The sequence below is a fragment of the Erpetoichthys calabaricus genome, chromosome 10 (assembly GCF_900747795.2).
Source record: "Erpetoichthys calabaricus chromosome 10, fErpCal1.3, whole genome shotgun sequence".
Lineage (NCBI taxonomy): Eukaryota > Metazoa > Chordata > Cladistia > Polypteriformes > Polypteridae > Erpetoichthys > Erpetoichthys calabaricus.
In genome coordinates, this window is record NC_041403.2 from 48749897 (window position 1) to 48766104 (window position 16208).

General features: G+C 37.0%; 1 protein-coding gene across 3 annotated transcripts; it reads right to left on the minus strand.

Moving 5' to 3' along the window:
* Positions 1-3502: 3502 nt before the first annotated feature.
* On the minus strand, positions 3503-13901 carry LOC114658991 (E-selectin-like). 3 transcript variants are annotated; one of them, XM_028811161.2, is made up of 19 exons: positions 13828-13901; positions 13378-13438; positions 12874-13245; positions 12443-12550; positions 12162-12347; positions 11719-11904; positions 11041-11226; positions 10664-10849; positions 10085-10270; positions 9622-9807; positions 8925-9110; positions 7849-8034; positions 7410-7595; positions 6818-7003; positions 5817-6002; positions 5483-5605; positions 4714-4735; positions 4516-4595; positions 3503-4236 (listed from the first exon to the last, which is right to left on the minus strand). In XM_028811161.2, exons 1-18 carry the CDS (start codon positions 13828-13830, stop codon positions 4520-4522), a joined length of 2811 nt encoding a protein of 936 aa, XP_028666994.1. In that variant the 5' UTR covers positions 13831-13901; the 3' UTR covers positions 3503-4236; positions 4516-4519. The 3 variants fall into 3 exon arrangements, with proteins under 3 accessions (XP_028666994.1, XP_051788972.1, XP_028666995.1); XM_051933012.1 differs by lacking the exon at positions 11719-11904; XM_028811162.2 differs by lacking the exon at positions 11041-11226.
* Between the last annotated feature and the right edge of the window lie 2307 nt (positions 13902-16208).

A 16208-nucleotide genomic window follows, 5' to 3' on the forward strand; every position in this document is an offset into this window, starting at 1 on the left:
GCTTAGCAATTGCAGGTTAAGGGCTTTGCTCAAGGGCCCAACAGAGCAGAGTCCCTTTTGGCATTTTTGGTTCTTATGGTTCATAACTAACTTTTTTAATTTGCTATTTTGTAATGGTTAAAAACAAAGTTTCATAACAATGACTAAGATAATTGCTTCATCATCTAACTCCAAGCCTGACAGCATTGGTTGGAGGGCTTTGTATGATATTTTGTTGGGGGGTGGGGGGGGCTTAGCCTGGTTAAATGACCCCTTGATGTTGGGCCTGACATCAGTTTGCTCACCAGCCAACAATCACGCCTAATACCAGAAAAACCTTTAGGAAAAACTACAAATACAAAAGAAAAAGGGCAGAAAAGAGTGAGCACAGTGGATAGACTGGTGACCCAAATAGTAAGTTAATGTCAGCCCTCCCTAATAGAAGTGAAGTACGTCAAATACTGTGCAGTTTACTCACCAGATGATGTTCCGTTATCATTAAGTGCTTGTTTATTTTTTGTCTGACAGAAATCTTACAAAACAATGGGAGTTTTTTGATATTTAGTTACAGTACATAAACCACAAGTTCATGACTAAGTTTTATTTCATTAATATAAATTGCAGAAAAAAAAACACTAATAGAAAACCTTTCTGGTGAGCCTGTGCGTGAAAACAAAAAGCAGTTAAACAATAAATATATGTTTATTGATATTGTAGTACCTTTCCATGACAATACCCATCTGTACCTGCCAGCACTAATCCAGCAGATTCTCACCCTTAACATCTCTCTTTTAGGTGGTTCACTGTCCTTAGAAAGAGTCCCTGCTATTGCTGCACAGGTAGGAATTTGTGTGATTTTGCAGGCTTGCCAATTTTATAGACTCTCCAGCAGCTGGTTCTGAAGCAGCTCTTTTAAAAGACAAAATGCAAACTCATATGGTGGCTCCTCACCAATGCCATCCCCAGTCTGAAGCAACTTATCAGGTTTGTTACATAGTGCGTCCTTCAAAGATAGGCTTATGAATGGCTTATAGTTAATTTCTGTTTATTGTTACAGCTTTGGAATGCAATGTGCAATGTTGCTAGTTAAAACACACCAATGATTTAATAAGTAAATGTTAGTTTTCTCATATACCGTGTACTACGGTATATATATTTACAGTGGATTCAGAAAGTATTTAGACTTCTTCACTTCTTTCACAATATTACTGTGTTGTAGATCTATCTATCTATCTATCTATCTATCTATCTATCTATCTATCTATCTATCTATCTATCTATCTATCTATCTATCTATCTACTGTATATACAGTACTGTATTCCTTATTATATATATATATATATATATATATAATAAGGAGAAAAAGCAGTTCATGAAGATGTTGGGCATCAAAGTGATTCCCATACAATTGCTAGATCTTAAATCAAAGTACAAAGCAGCTGGGAAGCAGAAGAGGTTCATGTGACTTGAAACTGGAAGAAATGCCACAGGTGGCCAGAGAAAGAGTAAAGGTATTAATTAACACTGACTCATTTGGAATGAAATTTCAGTCAGTTAAGCCCTGAAGTTGTCCCCTAATATATATATTGTATGTGCCAGAGAGGAAGGACAGGCCATAATGGAAAGAATAGCCGAATGAGCTCACCAGGAACAGATCATTCCACCACACGACAGGTGGCAGTGCCCCTCCGCCCTAAACCTGATTAGGATACCTGCAGGGTGGCATGGGAGTTGGAGTCTGGAAATGAAGCCCTGTCGGGGTCTTTGGGGACCACCAGAGGGAGCTGCCGGGGGAGGACTGTCCTGGTCCTGGACAGTGGGCAACACTCAACTGGAGGACAAAAGGAGGAAGATTCATTGATTTATTGTAGATTTTATTTGTGGTTGATTATTGGAAACAGATCTGTGGAAACATGCTTTGGAAAGGATAAAAGTCCTTTATTTTATTCATATATTTTCTACTGTATTGCCGTTTCTGTGGTTTGGGGCTTTCTGGAACCTCCTTGTGGTTATAATATATATATATTGTCACAGGTGCCTGGGGGGGGGGCGACCCGGCCGGGACGCCCCGGAGGACCGGAGGAGGGGTTACATCTCCCCCAGACCACGTGGGGGCGACCGCCCTGGTGGCTATAGGGACCACGGGTACAGCGCTTTGAAGCTCAACCCTGTAGGGGCCCATGGTCATCGCCAGGGGGTGCCCCAATTCCTTTGGAGCCCAGGACCTCAGCACTTCTGCCACACCCGGAAGTGCTGGGGGGAAGAGGATCGGGGACACCCAGAGTGTTTCCGAGTGCACAGCCGGCACTTCCGCCACACTGGGGAGTGCCGGCAAAAGATTTTCGGGAGGCACCTGGAGCACTTCCAAGTGATTATAAAAGGGGCTGCCTCCCTCCGTTCTGGGGCTGGAGTCGGGGCTGGAGTCGGGAGTGAAGGAAGGACGAGGTCTTGGAGGAAGCAAGGTGGTGGCCTGAAGAGAGTGAGGCATTTGATAGTTGGCCTGGACTTTTGGGGACTTTGGGGTTTGTGTGTCACTTATTGTAAGTATGGCTAATAAACGTGTTGTGGGTGACTTAAACGTGTCCGCCTGTCTGTGTCCGCGTCAAGCTCCACAATATATATAGTTGGAAGTAATCATCAGAAGTTGGGACACCTATAGGAATTGTTTCCATCAATTTTCAAAGCTTAATTAACTTTCTTTTCTACAAAAAGTTGTGAGTTGTTGACCCATTACTTTTTTGCTGAAAATGTTTTTTTGTATAACTCCAAAAATTATCTTATTTTTCAGCTTTTGGTAACCTGTGCTTTTTTTTTTTTACCTCTGGCAGTTCCACTGTTCACATAGCCCAAAATATTAGTATTTGAAGTTTTATCTGGACTTTAGTTAAGGAAGCTGTTATTTCTCAGCTTCTTTGTTTTCGTATCAATTCAGAAATCATAAAACTGAAATATATCATTTATATATGTTACCTTGGGATAAATTTGTATATTTTGTGTTGTGGTTTTTAAAATGTCCATCATCATCATCATTATGATTTTCGTTCTGCTTTTCTGGGTATTCCAGTTATTTAAACCATTATTTACTGTTGAGTACACTAGTGGCTAAGACATTGAAGTAGTGGCAAAGCTTTCAGTGTTCAGTGTGATCTGCCTGTGTGTCTATACTACTCATCGTTGTCATTAATTGGACAGAATTGGAGAAGTAAGCACTACAGAAAAAAATGTGAATTCATAGAAACATGACAAAAGAGAGTTAAGAATTGAAACTATAGAAAAATACATTTCCAAATTTCCTACAAATGCAAATTGTGTTTTTTTCTGAATGCAGAATAATTGAAGGAAAAAAGACTTTCTAATTTAACAATGAGGTCAATTAAAACGAATAACCATAAGGAAATATTTTTCATTGAAGTGCAAACATAATATATTGATTTAAATTGAATTACAGCAGTGAATAACAGGTACTTCTGTGTGAAGCATTGTAATACGTCACAAAAACACAAAAACAAACTGGATGTAATAATTAATTTTTTATTGTACTCTGTTGTATACACAAAATGAAAAAAACAAATTGAAATAAATAAATAAATACAAAATTCATACAAATCCACAATATATACAGTGTATTAAAGTATAAAACACATTTTCAGTACAGTACCATTAAAACCTGCTGCACAGGCACTAAAAGTCATGTCATCATATAATGGGAAAGAAAATGCAAGAATCTACTTGCACTTTTTGTTTCATTGGAGACATCACTCCATTGCTTATGATTAGAAAAATCTTTGCAATAAATACAGTATTACTCTACAGTTCATGCCCTGAGCATCATTTGGCTGCTACAAGAGTTATATTCTCAAAGAAAAAATGGATTCATTGACAAAATTAAGAAAGAACACTGTCCAGCAGTTACTAGCACACACAAAATAAGGAAATGGCCAGTGCCATCACAACCAGATGCCAACGTGCTGAATTTAAGGCTTTACCTACTAAGTGACATCTGCCAAAAATAAGCACCTTGCATTTTCACATTTAGCAGGTCAGTCTTCCATGTTGACAGTACTTGAAAGCAAAGTCCTTAGTATTTAACTTGAGCAGGCTCAAAGTATTGTTTTGTAGTTCAGCATTAGTTTCATATTGCTCCATTCAATAATTTTAAATACTGCATGTTCCTCTTTAATATTCTTTTAGGGAGGTAGCAATAAATCTGTGAATCCCCATTATTTTTGTAACATTCATTTTTAGGAGAAAGAACTCTGTAACATAAAAATGACACAAATATGTAAGATTTTAAAATGTTTATGGTTTTGTAAATATATATATATATAAATTTAAGAGATAACATTGGACACACCATACGGAAATTATTTTATAATAGATTACTTTGCATATGTTAAAAATGTGTCCTTTAATTCCATATTTTTTTAGTTAATCAAACAAGCCAAAATGTAAATGCACATTTTGAACACATTTCTAAACAAGTATTGTTTTAATCTTTAAAAAACTGCAAGGAAGAAAATGCAAAGACCCCTTACCTCCTTAAATGTGGCTGAGCAAAGGGGATGTTAAAGGTGCAGTTTTGTATGTGCCCACACCAGCCTTATTTGTAAAGTTACTGGAAAAAAAAGTAAACACAGAAAACACATTTTTAGTTTGTCAAGTTTTAAAAAATAAAATGAACAACTGTAATATTATAGATAGATGGATAGATAGATCAACATCAATCAACATACCTTTCTAAGTCGAATGTCTTGCCTGCAAAAAACAATATTTAAAAAATTAATTGGTAAACTTTGAATCTGCAGTTTATAGAACTACAGTATTTATTACAAAGGCTTCTATATAAATTTATAGGTATAAAGCACGTTATTGAAAAGAAAGACTAAATTGTATTAATTCATACAATTTCAAGATAAACAAAAATCTAATTACAATACAGCCAACTCTATAATGGAAGCTAAATGCATACATGCAGTAATAAGGTTTTGGAATATGATAATCTATCCGCAGGGCGGTAGGGTGGCACAGTGGGTAGCGCTGCTGCCTCACAGTAACGAGACCTGGGTTCACTTCCCGGGTCCTCCCTGCGTGGAGTTTGCATGTTCTCCTCGTGTCTGTGTGGGTTTCCTCCCACAGTCCAAAGACAAGCAGATTAAGTGGACTGGCAACATTAATTTGTCCCAAGAGTGAATGTGCATGTGTGAGGATGCGTTCCCCTGTGATGGACTGATTGCCCTGTCCAGAGATTAATCCTGGCTTGTGCCCTATGTTTACTGGGATATCCTCCAGCTCCCTGCAACCCTGCTCAGGGTTAAACAGGTTTGAAATATGGTCATTAACTTGTATAAGAAACTGTGGCATGTATTGTTTATAGAAAAATTTTAACACTCATATAATTTGTTGTTGAAAAGATTAAGGTTAATCTTGAGTCATTTCAGTACTGAATTAAATGTATTCATCTTTGCAAAAATATGATTTAAAAATAAGACTAAAGATAATTACCTTTCTGACGAAGGCGCTTCATGAGCCATGCTGCAAACATCAGTCCTGAAGACAGAATGGCTGGAACTACAGCCAGACAAACAGTAGCAGTGTCCTGGATCGAAGCAGGTGGTAAATGAAGGTCTGCGTAAGAATAGGACTGGTATTAAAGCAACACACTGTGCAGATGAGCATTTGATTTACACATCTACCTCTGCATTGTTTTCATAGGCATACTGTACATGATGAATTGAAAAGTAGGAATATGCAAAATGTATTTATATTGAATACACTGAATGGAAAGGATTTAGTGTGTATCCTTCCTAGAACAATGGCAGAGCCAATGCCAACTCACCTTCACAAGTGGGTACTTGTCCTGTCCATTGGCCAGAAGCAGTACAGAGTATCATCTCATTGCCCATCAATGTGAAATTGTTTTTACAAGAAAACTCACATCTGGTATTATAGCTGAAGTTACCAGCAGCAGGAGAACAGTTCATTATCACATTCTCTCTTTCAGTTGGTGCCTCACACAATAAAGCTGTAAAGAAGAATATGAAGCACTTAAATTGACTCGCAGATGCAAGTAGTGGACAGAACAATCAAAGAGTACCAAGAAGAAGTCATGAACTCAGTTATTGACAATTCTGTTCAAGGTGCTTTAGGACAGACAAAAACAGACTGAAATGCAAAAACTGGAATACCTGGAAGAATATCTGGAAAATCTACATTGTTACAACATGCAGAATGCACATTGATAGTCACCAGGTTAGCAATAAAGCTTCGCCCTCGGAGGCGTAAAGAAATAGTCTTCACCACTACGCTACCAAGACACACTTGGGTGAAACCTTTTATGCTCTACTTTTACAACACCGTGACATTTATTCAATTAATCTTTTGTGACTTATGCGGCCTACTTACTTACTTTACTTCATTTTTCACTCCAGTTCACTTCATGCCTCAACCTTTAATGAGGAGCATTTAAAACCCCAACCTAGAGCTATTTTAAAGGAAATCTTTAGAATTACTTCAGGGGTAAATCAAGTGACTACAAAATCCCATTGGAAATACTGCTTCACTGAACCCTCTTAAGACACCAGGCTGCTTGCTTTCTGTTCATCATGGAGAGAAAAATCCAAGATGGCCAAGGTGGGATCCATTTACTAGTGACTGGCCTATAAAAATTCAGCTGTCTCTGCTGGTCATTGTTGTGGGAACTGTTCTCAGTAGATGACCTCCCTGCACATTTCTGAGTATGTACGTATGTATACAGAAGTACTATGTAATTGACTACTGTATGCATTGTTAAAACATTTCTATTAAATGATATTCCTGTTTTTTTGTGTCTTTTTTTACCTTTGCAATGAGGCTCTTCTGCAGACCACAATCCAGACGCTGTACACTGAAGATTATCTCTTCCGCTCAATGCAAAACCTTTTTCGCAGCTAAACTTGCATGAAGAGTTAAACATGAGAGCATCTGTGGGTTCAGTACAGTTGACAATCCGGTGTGGAGCAGGATTCGGCCCTTTACATCTGACAGCTGTACAGAATGACAGAATGATTTAATAGCTAACTTCAATAAAAGCTTGGATATTGAATGGGGAAAAACTACAAACAAATTTTTGTATGAATGTGAGAAGTGAAATGTTACAAAGGCCTCAAATAAAGTATAATGTTATGCTGGAAAATTAACCAAATAACCAACTAATCCTATTAGTAAATAAGGATAAAAAGAAAGAGAAAAAAAATGTAATAATCGTAATCAGCAAAGGCAAATCACTCCATTACAAATTAATGTCTGACAGAGTTTTAAGAGTTTCTGTTTATTAATGTAGCCTGACTATTACATTTTGTCTCTTGTGACTGGATTTCATCCATTTTATAGTCTGTAGCTGTTACTTACTGACAAAGCTCAACAATTTAAAAGGATGGTGTAAGCAATTTACCTTTGCAGGCTGGTGTCTCTCCAGACCACTGCCCAGAGGCTGTACACTGAAGTTGTGACGCTCCTTCTAACACAAATCCTTCTTCACAAGAAAATTGACAGGTTGAGTTATAAAGAAGATCTTCATCTGGATTTGAGCAGTTTATGAACCCGTTGTCAATAGTGCGTAGACCTCCACATTTAATAGCTGCAAAAATAGGAAAAAGTACAAATGTGACAAATTAACTTATTGAACATACAACATATTAATAGTCCATCAATATGTAAAATACATTGCATGATGTATGGTCCCAGAGTGTACATTTTTTAAGCCAAGAGCTCTTTGATATATTGGGCTTAGAAAACATCTAATAAAAATTATTAGTTTTCTTAAAGAAAGCTATTCTATAAAGAAACAGTAAATTCCTTAAAATCTATATTTAGTCCCTAATTATATTTACCTTTACACTGTGGTATGTTTGCAGACCACTGGCCAATAGCTGTACATCTGAGATCTGGCACACCAGTTAACTCAAAACCCTCCAAACAACTGAAATGGCAACTTGTGTTATATCCAAATTCCTCAATGGGGTGAGAGCAGTTGAAAATTCTCCTTGTATCCTCCTTTGGCACATCACATGCAATGGCTGTGGAAATCATAAAACAGGAAAAGTTCAATTTTATTTAATTTTTTTATTATTTAAAAAAAGAGCTGCGGTGGGCTGGTGCCCTGCCCGGGGTTTGTTCCTGCCTTGCGCCCCGTGTTGGCTGGGATTGGCTTCAGCAGACCCCCGTGACCCTGTGTTAGGATATAGCGGGTTGGATAATGGATGGATGGATGGATAAAAAAAAGAGTGACCTAATTTGAAATACTATGTATATTTTCCATAATACACAGAGACCAGCCTGTCTTTTGCTTATTTAATTGGTAAAGTCCCTACAATAGATTGTGTGTATTTTACTATAAGACTGAAGCCACATAGGCTCACTGCAGTAAACCTAAAAATTACTTATTTAAAAAACAGTTTCCTTTCTAGTTTGTTTGATCCATTGTAAAATGCTGGGACATTTTACAATGAGTTAGATTTTCCAAATCACGCTTCACATCACATGCCTACTCACACTACATACTGTAAGACTTACGATGACCTTATAAGCTTACAAGAGGACCCTTCAGGTGTCTTACCTTCACATTGTGGAATGCTGTCTGTCCATTCCCCTGATTCTGCGCAGCTAATCTCAGATTCTCCCTTTATATAAAATCCATCTACACAACTGAACTGGCAGCTGGTGTCATAACTAAAGTTCCCATTAGGTGTGTCACACTTCATGACGCTGTTTTGTGGTTCTTTCAGAGGGCTGCATGTTATTTTGAACTGTTAGTCTACAATCTGATTTCACGCTATGCCCTGTCTTTGTAAGTTCTAGAGCATTTGAGGAATTTCTTGGATAAACTTAGATGAAATACTATACACAGCATAGTATATATAGCATTTAGTACTTTAAGTTCTATATTTATACTTTGTTAATACAGTACCTTCACATTTGGGTTGCTCACTACTCCAGGTTCCTTCAGCACTGCAGGATATTTTTCCTGATCCTTTCAGTCTGTAACCTTCTTCACACTCAAATGAACAAGCAGTGCCAAAGCTAAAACTGCTGATCGGGTGAGTACAAGCCATTTCTCCATTCAGTGGCCTAGTTAGTTCAGAGCATTGGTTAACTGAAAGACAAAAAGGCTTAATTAATGATTTATTTTAGAATTTTTTATATATACAAGATTCATTTAGAGTTTATTTGGATCAATTTGCAACTCCTTAGTGCACCACATAGTTTTTTCCATAGAAAGTGGTCTGACTCATTCAGGCTCTGGTGGAAGTGAAACTGGGAACAATGTGTGTTGCAGTCCAAAATGTTTACAATAAACACATATTAAATATAATCGATTTTTACATAAAACAAAAAATAAAAATATAGCTTTAATGCTACCTTTGTACACTCAAGGCTGTTATGTCTAAAAGTGTTAAAGGAAACAATTACCACAAGTGAAATACTACATAAAATAACTCTTTTCAGATATAGCCATTAGTGCATGTAGTAAGCAGCTGCCTAATGACAGAGTAAACTCTATTACATTTTCTTCCTTTTGATTGAATATTATCTTAATTTAAAGTCTGCAGTTGGTACGTACTGACAAAGCACATCAATTTAAAAGGACGGCATAGGCAATTTACCTTTACAGGCTGGTGTCTCTCCAGACCACTGCCCAGAGGCTGTACACTGAAGATGTGACGCTCCTTCTAACACAAATCCTTCTCCACAAGAAAATTGACAGGTTGAGTTATGAACAAGATGCTCATTTGGATTTGAGCAATTGATGAACCCGTTGTCAATAGTTTGCAGACTTCCACATTTAATAGCTGCAAAAACAGAAGAAAGTAAAAAATTGAAAAATCGACCTATTGAACATACAGAAATATTAATATTACTTTGCATTTCATGTATATGTCCATCAATATACTGTACAATATATATCATATAACGCATCATCGTTGAACATAATTTTTAAGGTAAACACTCTTTGATATATGGGGTTTAGAAACTTCTAATAAAAAATTAACCTTATTGTTTAAAGAAACATATTGTATAAGGAAACAATAAATTCCTTAACTGTGTTAGTCCCCTAATTATATTTACCTTTGCATTGTGGTATGTTTGCAGACCACTGGCCAGAAGCTGTACATTTGAGATCTGGCTCACCGGTTAACTGAAAACCCTCCAAACAGCTGAAATGACAGCTTGTGTTATATCCAAATTCCTCAATGGGATGACTGCAGTTGAAAGTTCTACTTGCATCCGCCTCTGGTGTTTCACACTTCATGGCTGTAACAATTATAAAATTGGAAAAGTCATAATTTATTCATTATTATTACTTTAAAAAAGAGTGAAGTAGATTTAAATACTACACACATTTTTCAATAATACAAAGAGACCAAGTTGTCTTTTGCTTATTTCATTGCTGAAGTGCCTATAATAGAGCTTGTGTATTTTACTATGAGACTCAAGCTACTTGAGTTGATTGAAATAAATCAAAACATTATCTGACTATCTAAAAAAGCAGTTTCCTTTCTAGTTTGTCAGGTCCATTGCAAAATGCTAGTGCTTTTGGCAATTACATGGATTTTCGAATTCACCCTTGTCATACATATTACACTGTATACTGTTAGACTTACAATGACCCTATACACCTATAAGAGGACCCTTCAGGTGTCTTACCTTCACATTGTGGAATGCTGTCTCTCCATTCCCCTGATTCTGTGCAGTTGATCTCAGTTGCTCCCTTTATAGAAAATCCGTCTACACAGCTGAACTGGCAGCTGGTGTTATAACTAAAGTTCCCATTAGGTGTGTCACACTTCATGACGCTGTTTTGTGGTTCCTTCAGAGGGCTGCATGTTATAGCTGTAAAATTAGTTAAAATGTCAAACTTTACATTTACAGGTAACTTATTTTAAACTGTCACACTACAATCAGATTTCATATTATGCCCTGTCCTTGTAAATTCTAGAGTATCTGAGGAATACATTGTGTCAACTTTTATCAAATCCTCTTACAGCTTTAAGAACTAGAGGTATAGATTGTTAATACGTTACCTTCACATTCAGGTTGCTCACTACTCCAGGTTCCATCAGCACTGCAGGATACTCTTCCTGATCCTTTCAGCTTGTAACCGTTGTCACATTCAAATGAACAAGCAGTGCCAAAGCTGAAACCGCTGATCAGGTGAGTACAATTCATTTTTCCATTCAGAGGGCTAGTTAATTTAGAGCATTGGTTAACTGCAAGACAAATAAGATTAATTAAAGCTATGTTTTTTAATTTTTCTATACATATAAATATTATTTTAGAGCATATTTGGAGCAATTTACAACTCCTTTTTTTATCATATAGTTGTTTTCTATAAAAGTATAACTAAAGAAAGTTGTGTGACTCATTCAAGTTGGAACAATCAATTAGTACTTGGATCTAACTGGGAATATTGTGTATAACAGTCAGAAATGTTAGCAATAATCAATCAATTTACCTAAAAAAATAACATCCATTAATTTTATCTTCGCACACTGGAGGCTGTAAGTTATAGCTGTAAAATTAGTTAAAATGTCAAACTTTACATTTACAGGTAACTTATTTTAAACTGTCATACTACATTCAGATTTCATATTATGCCCTGTCCTTGTAAATTCTAGAGTATCTGAGGAATGTATCGTGTCAACTTGATCGAATCCTCCTACAGCTTTAAGTACTAGATGTATAGATTGTTAATACGTTACCTTCACATTCAGGTTGCTCACTACTCCAGGTTCCATCAGCATTGCAGGATACTCTTCCTGATCCTTTCAGCTTGTAACCGTTGTCACATTCAAATGAACAAGCAGTGCCAAAGCTGAAACTGCTGATCAGGTGAGTACAATTCATTTTTCCATTCAGAGGGTTAGTTAATTCAGAGCATTGGTTAACTGCAAGACAAAAAAGATTAATTAATGCTATGTTTTTGAATTTTTCTATACATATAAAAATTATTTTAGAGCATACTTGGAGCAATAAATTCCTTAGTGTATCATATAATTGTTTTCATAGAAGTATAACTAAAGAAAGTTGTGTGACTCATTCAGGTTGGAACGATCAATTAGTACTGCAATATTGTGTATAACAGTCTGAAATGTTAGCAATCATCAATCGGTTTACCTAAAATAATAAAAACCATTAATTGTACCTTCACACACTGGAGGCTGTGATGTCCACTTCTTGGAAGCTGTACACTCGACTGTCTTTTCCCCTTTAATGCTATAACCATTTTCACAAGTAAAGTCACAGACTGATTTATATGAGTAATTTCCAAAAGCATGAGAACAGCTTTTAAAGCCTTTTTCTGGATTCTCCACCGCATCACAGTGAACAACTGAAACACAGAATTTGAAATGTGGAAATAATCTGTGTGATGTTAAATTTATAACAGGAAATATACTTTTTAAAGTAAACTATAATCAGTCTTACCATGTTCACAATTAGATCCATAAAATCCATCATCACATTTGCATGTGTAGTTGTTAATTGTTTCGATACATTCTCCATGGCCATTGCAAGACAAAGGCATGCAGGCAGCTGTAAGACAACATGTTTCATAATTCTTAAGTCAAACACATTCATGTTAAATCTATAAGATATATTTATATACTGTATGAAATACAAGCATGCAAAATGTCCATGTATCTATTTTCTGTGACATCTTTGTTCAATTTGTGGCTACAGTGTCTGGAAACAAAGTCACTACCACTAGGTGCAAAGCAGAAACTAACTGAGGATAGTTCTCCAGTCTATCATATACATAAAAGTTCAGTATTAATTTATTACTCTTAGGCAAATGCAGAAATAGAACAAAACAAATTTTAGAAATCTCTCTCTTCTTATTTACAGCTAGTACCCACCTGTATAGCACAAGGCTGTTTTACTTTTAGTACAGTCCTCATCATTCCATTTTCCTGCATCTATTTGTCTTTTGATGTAAATTTCTACACAGTCCTCATTGTTTCTTCCATTGTTGGGCTCATTTTCTGCCCAGTTCTCTGCCTCTTTAGTTAGAGATTTATTTGTTCCAACCCAGGTCCAGTTTCCTTTCATCTTGCGAATCCCAATCCAATAATATCCTTTTACTTGTGGGAGAATTTCATTTAGATAAGCAATTTCCCCCTTATTCTGGATTGCCACCATATCAGTGTAGCGTGTTTTACACCACACTCTAGCCTGATTCCACGTCATTTTATTACTAGAATAATGATACGTCCAGCCTTCTACAAGTTCTGAAACAGAAAACAGAAATGGGGCTAGTAAACACATGCATCCATTATCTTGATTTTAACAGTAATGAAAATAATTAGTGTTTCTCCTGTCTCACTGATTTAATAATTAGTAAAATATATGTTTCTACTCACCAAAATGCAGAAGGCATAACAGCAATGCTTTGGTTACAGCTTGGAAGTTTAGCTTTGAAGCCTGTTCAAATGCAAAATAAAGACATTTGTAACACACTTACATTTATTTAAAACAAAAAATCAAAACTGATATACAAATTAAACAGTGAAAACACCAGAAAAGAGACATACAACTTATATTGACACATTTTAGTTCCTAACATTTAAAACTTCTTTGCTATATTTTATTTTAAGAGGCAGTAGAGTTTAAAATGAAGTTACTTTCTCTAATTCTGAGCAAACAATATCTACAAACAAATGGACTAAATGATTCCTTTCAGGTCCTGTTTTTTTAATAGTAAAGAAGTCAGAACCAAAGCTGTGAAAAGAACTAGTCTGCCAAGAATGGACTTAACTAAGGCATTGGTGAAAATAATTCTAAAATAAATTAATAGTGTGTTCTGCACTTACCATTTTGTGAAGAAATGCTAGGAGTTTCTAATTTCCAGTCTTCAGCACACTTCTGTTTCCCTGCCACTGATTTCCATGGTTATTTGGCAGCTTTATATTCTCTAGCTTGACATCTTTTGCTCTTTCCCTGGAATCCCCCATGACGCGACAATTTCAACACAGGATCTTCCTTTCAGGAAAGACTGTTTTTCCAAATTGCTGGCTGGAATTTCTGTAGCTGGCCATGGTAAAGTGTTGTATAATAAAATTAAATCATCAGACCTAAAACTACTTTCAATTGCATTAGCAAAACAGATATACTGTGTATTTGTAGTTATCAACCTAAAAAGAATAATTATTAACTATCTATTAATTATTAATAATTGAGAAATATATTCTGATATTATGAGGTCAAAATAGTTAAAAAATATCTTTTTTTTAAGAAATACCTGGAGAACTCATTGCAGATGTCTGCACACCCATGGTTAAATTGCATTTATCACTTAATGAAATTAATACATTCTCCACGGGGCTCAAATCTAAATATGAACATTGTAATGCTTGATTATGATCCAATTGGTGAATATTAAAAACAGAAAAAAATAGCCCAGTTCTATCCATGATATTAATTTGAGAAATTACTTCTGTGTAAGTCAGTGAGCCTGTAATACTTTATTAATACGTATATGATTAGTGTCTGCATTCATGTGACTAACCCACATTAATGGGTAGACTGACTGATTTGCCCCATGCTGTAAACTAACTTGCCTACTAAATGAGTCCTAATTGCTGTTCAGATTATCCAGGACTAACACTTCATTGTAAATTAATTACAGCTCCTACATAGGATGAATAAATAAATCCTAAAGGCAATAAAAAAGTATAACAGATCTAGCAGTGGTCTGGTTTATTACAATTAAGCTGTGTTCCATTGTTATGATTTTGCCTTACAGTTTTTAACTTATTTTAGGTTCCTGTAGTATTATTATTTCTTTTTTCTTGTTCTTCTTTTTTTTTTTAGTTTGTGCTGACTATTAGGAACCCTTCAGTTCCTTAGGTTTTATTGTCCATTGGTCAGAACTTTACAAAGTATGTGGGCAGTTCTAAGGAGGACAATCTCCTGCACCTCAGTGGCACTTGCTTTGTCTATCAGTTCTTCAAGAGATTTTTGGAGACCTAGTTGAGTAATATCAAGTGCTCCAACTATGACTGGAATTACATGAGCCTTTGTGTTCCACATGCACAAAATTGCAATCTCTACATCTTTGCATTTACTATTTTTCTACTTGACTGAGATGCTTGCATTATTTGGAACTAGTAAGCCCGTGATTTGCTAGCGAATCGGAAATCCAAGAATGGCAATCAGTTTCTGTTCCGTCCGATATCTGGATGGATGACATATCATGGAGGGTGGGTGCGTCTGGGGAAATGTCATTTAACTACATAAGCATATCTGTAGTAAAGTGGTCTCGTTTTGTGGAGACGTGATTCCGTTGCCTGTGCTGACACTGACTGCTGGCAGAGTTTTGCACATCAAGTTCAGTTTACAGGTTGTGGTGTTCGTGTGCCAGCCACTGAGTGTGGGAAGCCGCTGGGATAGAGTCTGTGACCGTTATGTGATCTATATTACTGGCACAGTGGATTAGAGCAAGTGTAGCTCACAGGTTGTGTTGTTTGGGCGCCATGTACTGACTCTGGGAAGCCACTGCATTTGGCGCCACCTACTGACTCCGGGAAGCCGCCGCGGTTTGGCTGACACCGACTGCTTGAACAGGTTGTGTTGTTTGGGGGCCACCTACTGACTCTGGGAAGCCGCTGCGTCTGACTGTGGGGCGAGTGCCACAGCGCAATATGCGCCTCGGTGAGAAGCCGCTGTGTGAAGACATATCATGGAAGGTATATGCGGTGGTGTGGGCGGTCGCGTCCGGGTGGCTGTACAACCCAGCGTGCACGCTTTACCCCAGGTGTAGTTCACAGGTCGTAGTCTCGTTTCTGTGTTTTGTTTGGTTTGAGCCGTGACTCCTTTCGCAAGTGCGTTGTAGGCGCGCGCGTTGTCACAGTTGGTTTGAGCCGTGACTCCTTTCGCAAGCGCGTTGTAGGCACGCGCGTTGTCACAGCATGGACCTGTGGGGATTCCGTCCGTACTGTAATACAACCTTCGAATCCTCTCGTTTCTTTTTTTGCTCTGTGGCGGGCGGCAGTGCGCGTGCGCCTCGATGTGCCCAGCGCCCAGCGCCCTGCGTCCATATCCGGTTTACAACCTTTGGTTAGTAAGATGGATGTCTGTATTGATAAGTAGACATCACCTCTTGAGAATGATGTCCAGTTGTTTAACTCACAACTATACCATAGATAACAGTGGTGTTCTCCATCTAAATGACCATTTCAGGCTGGTGATCATA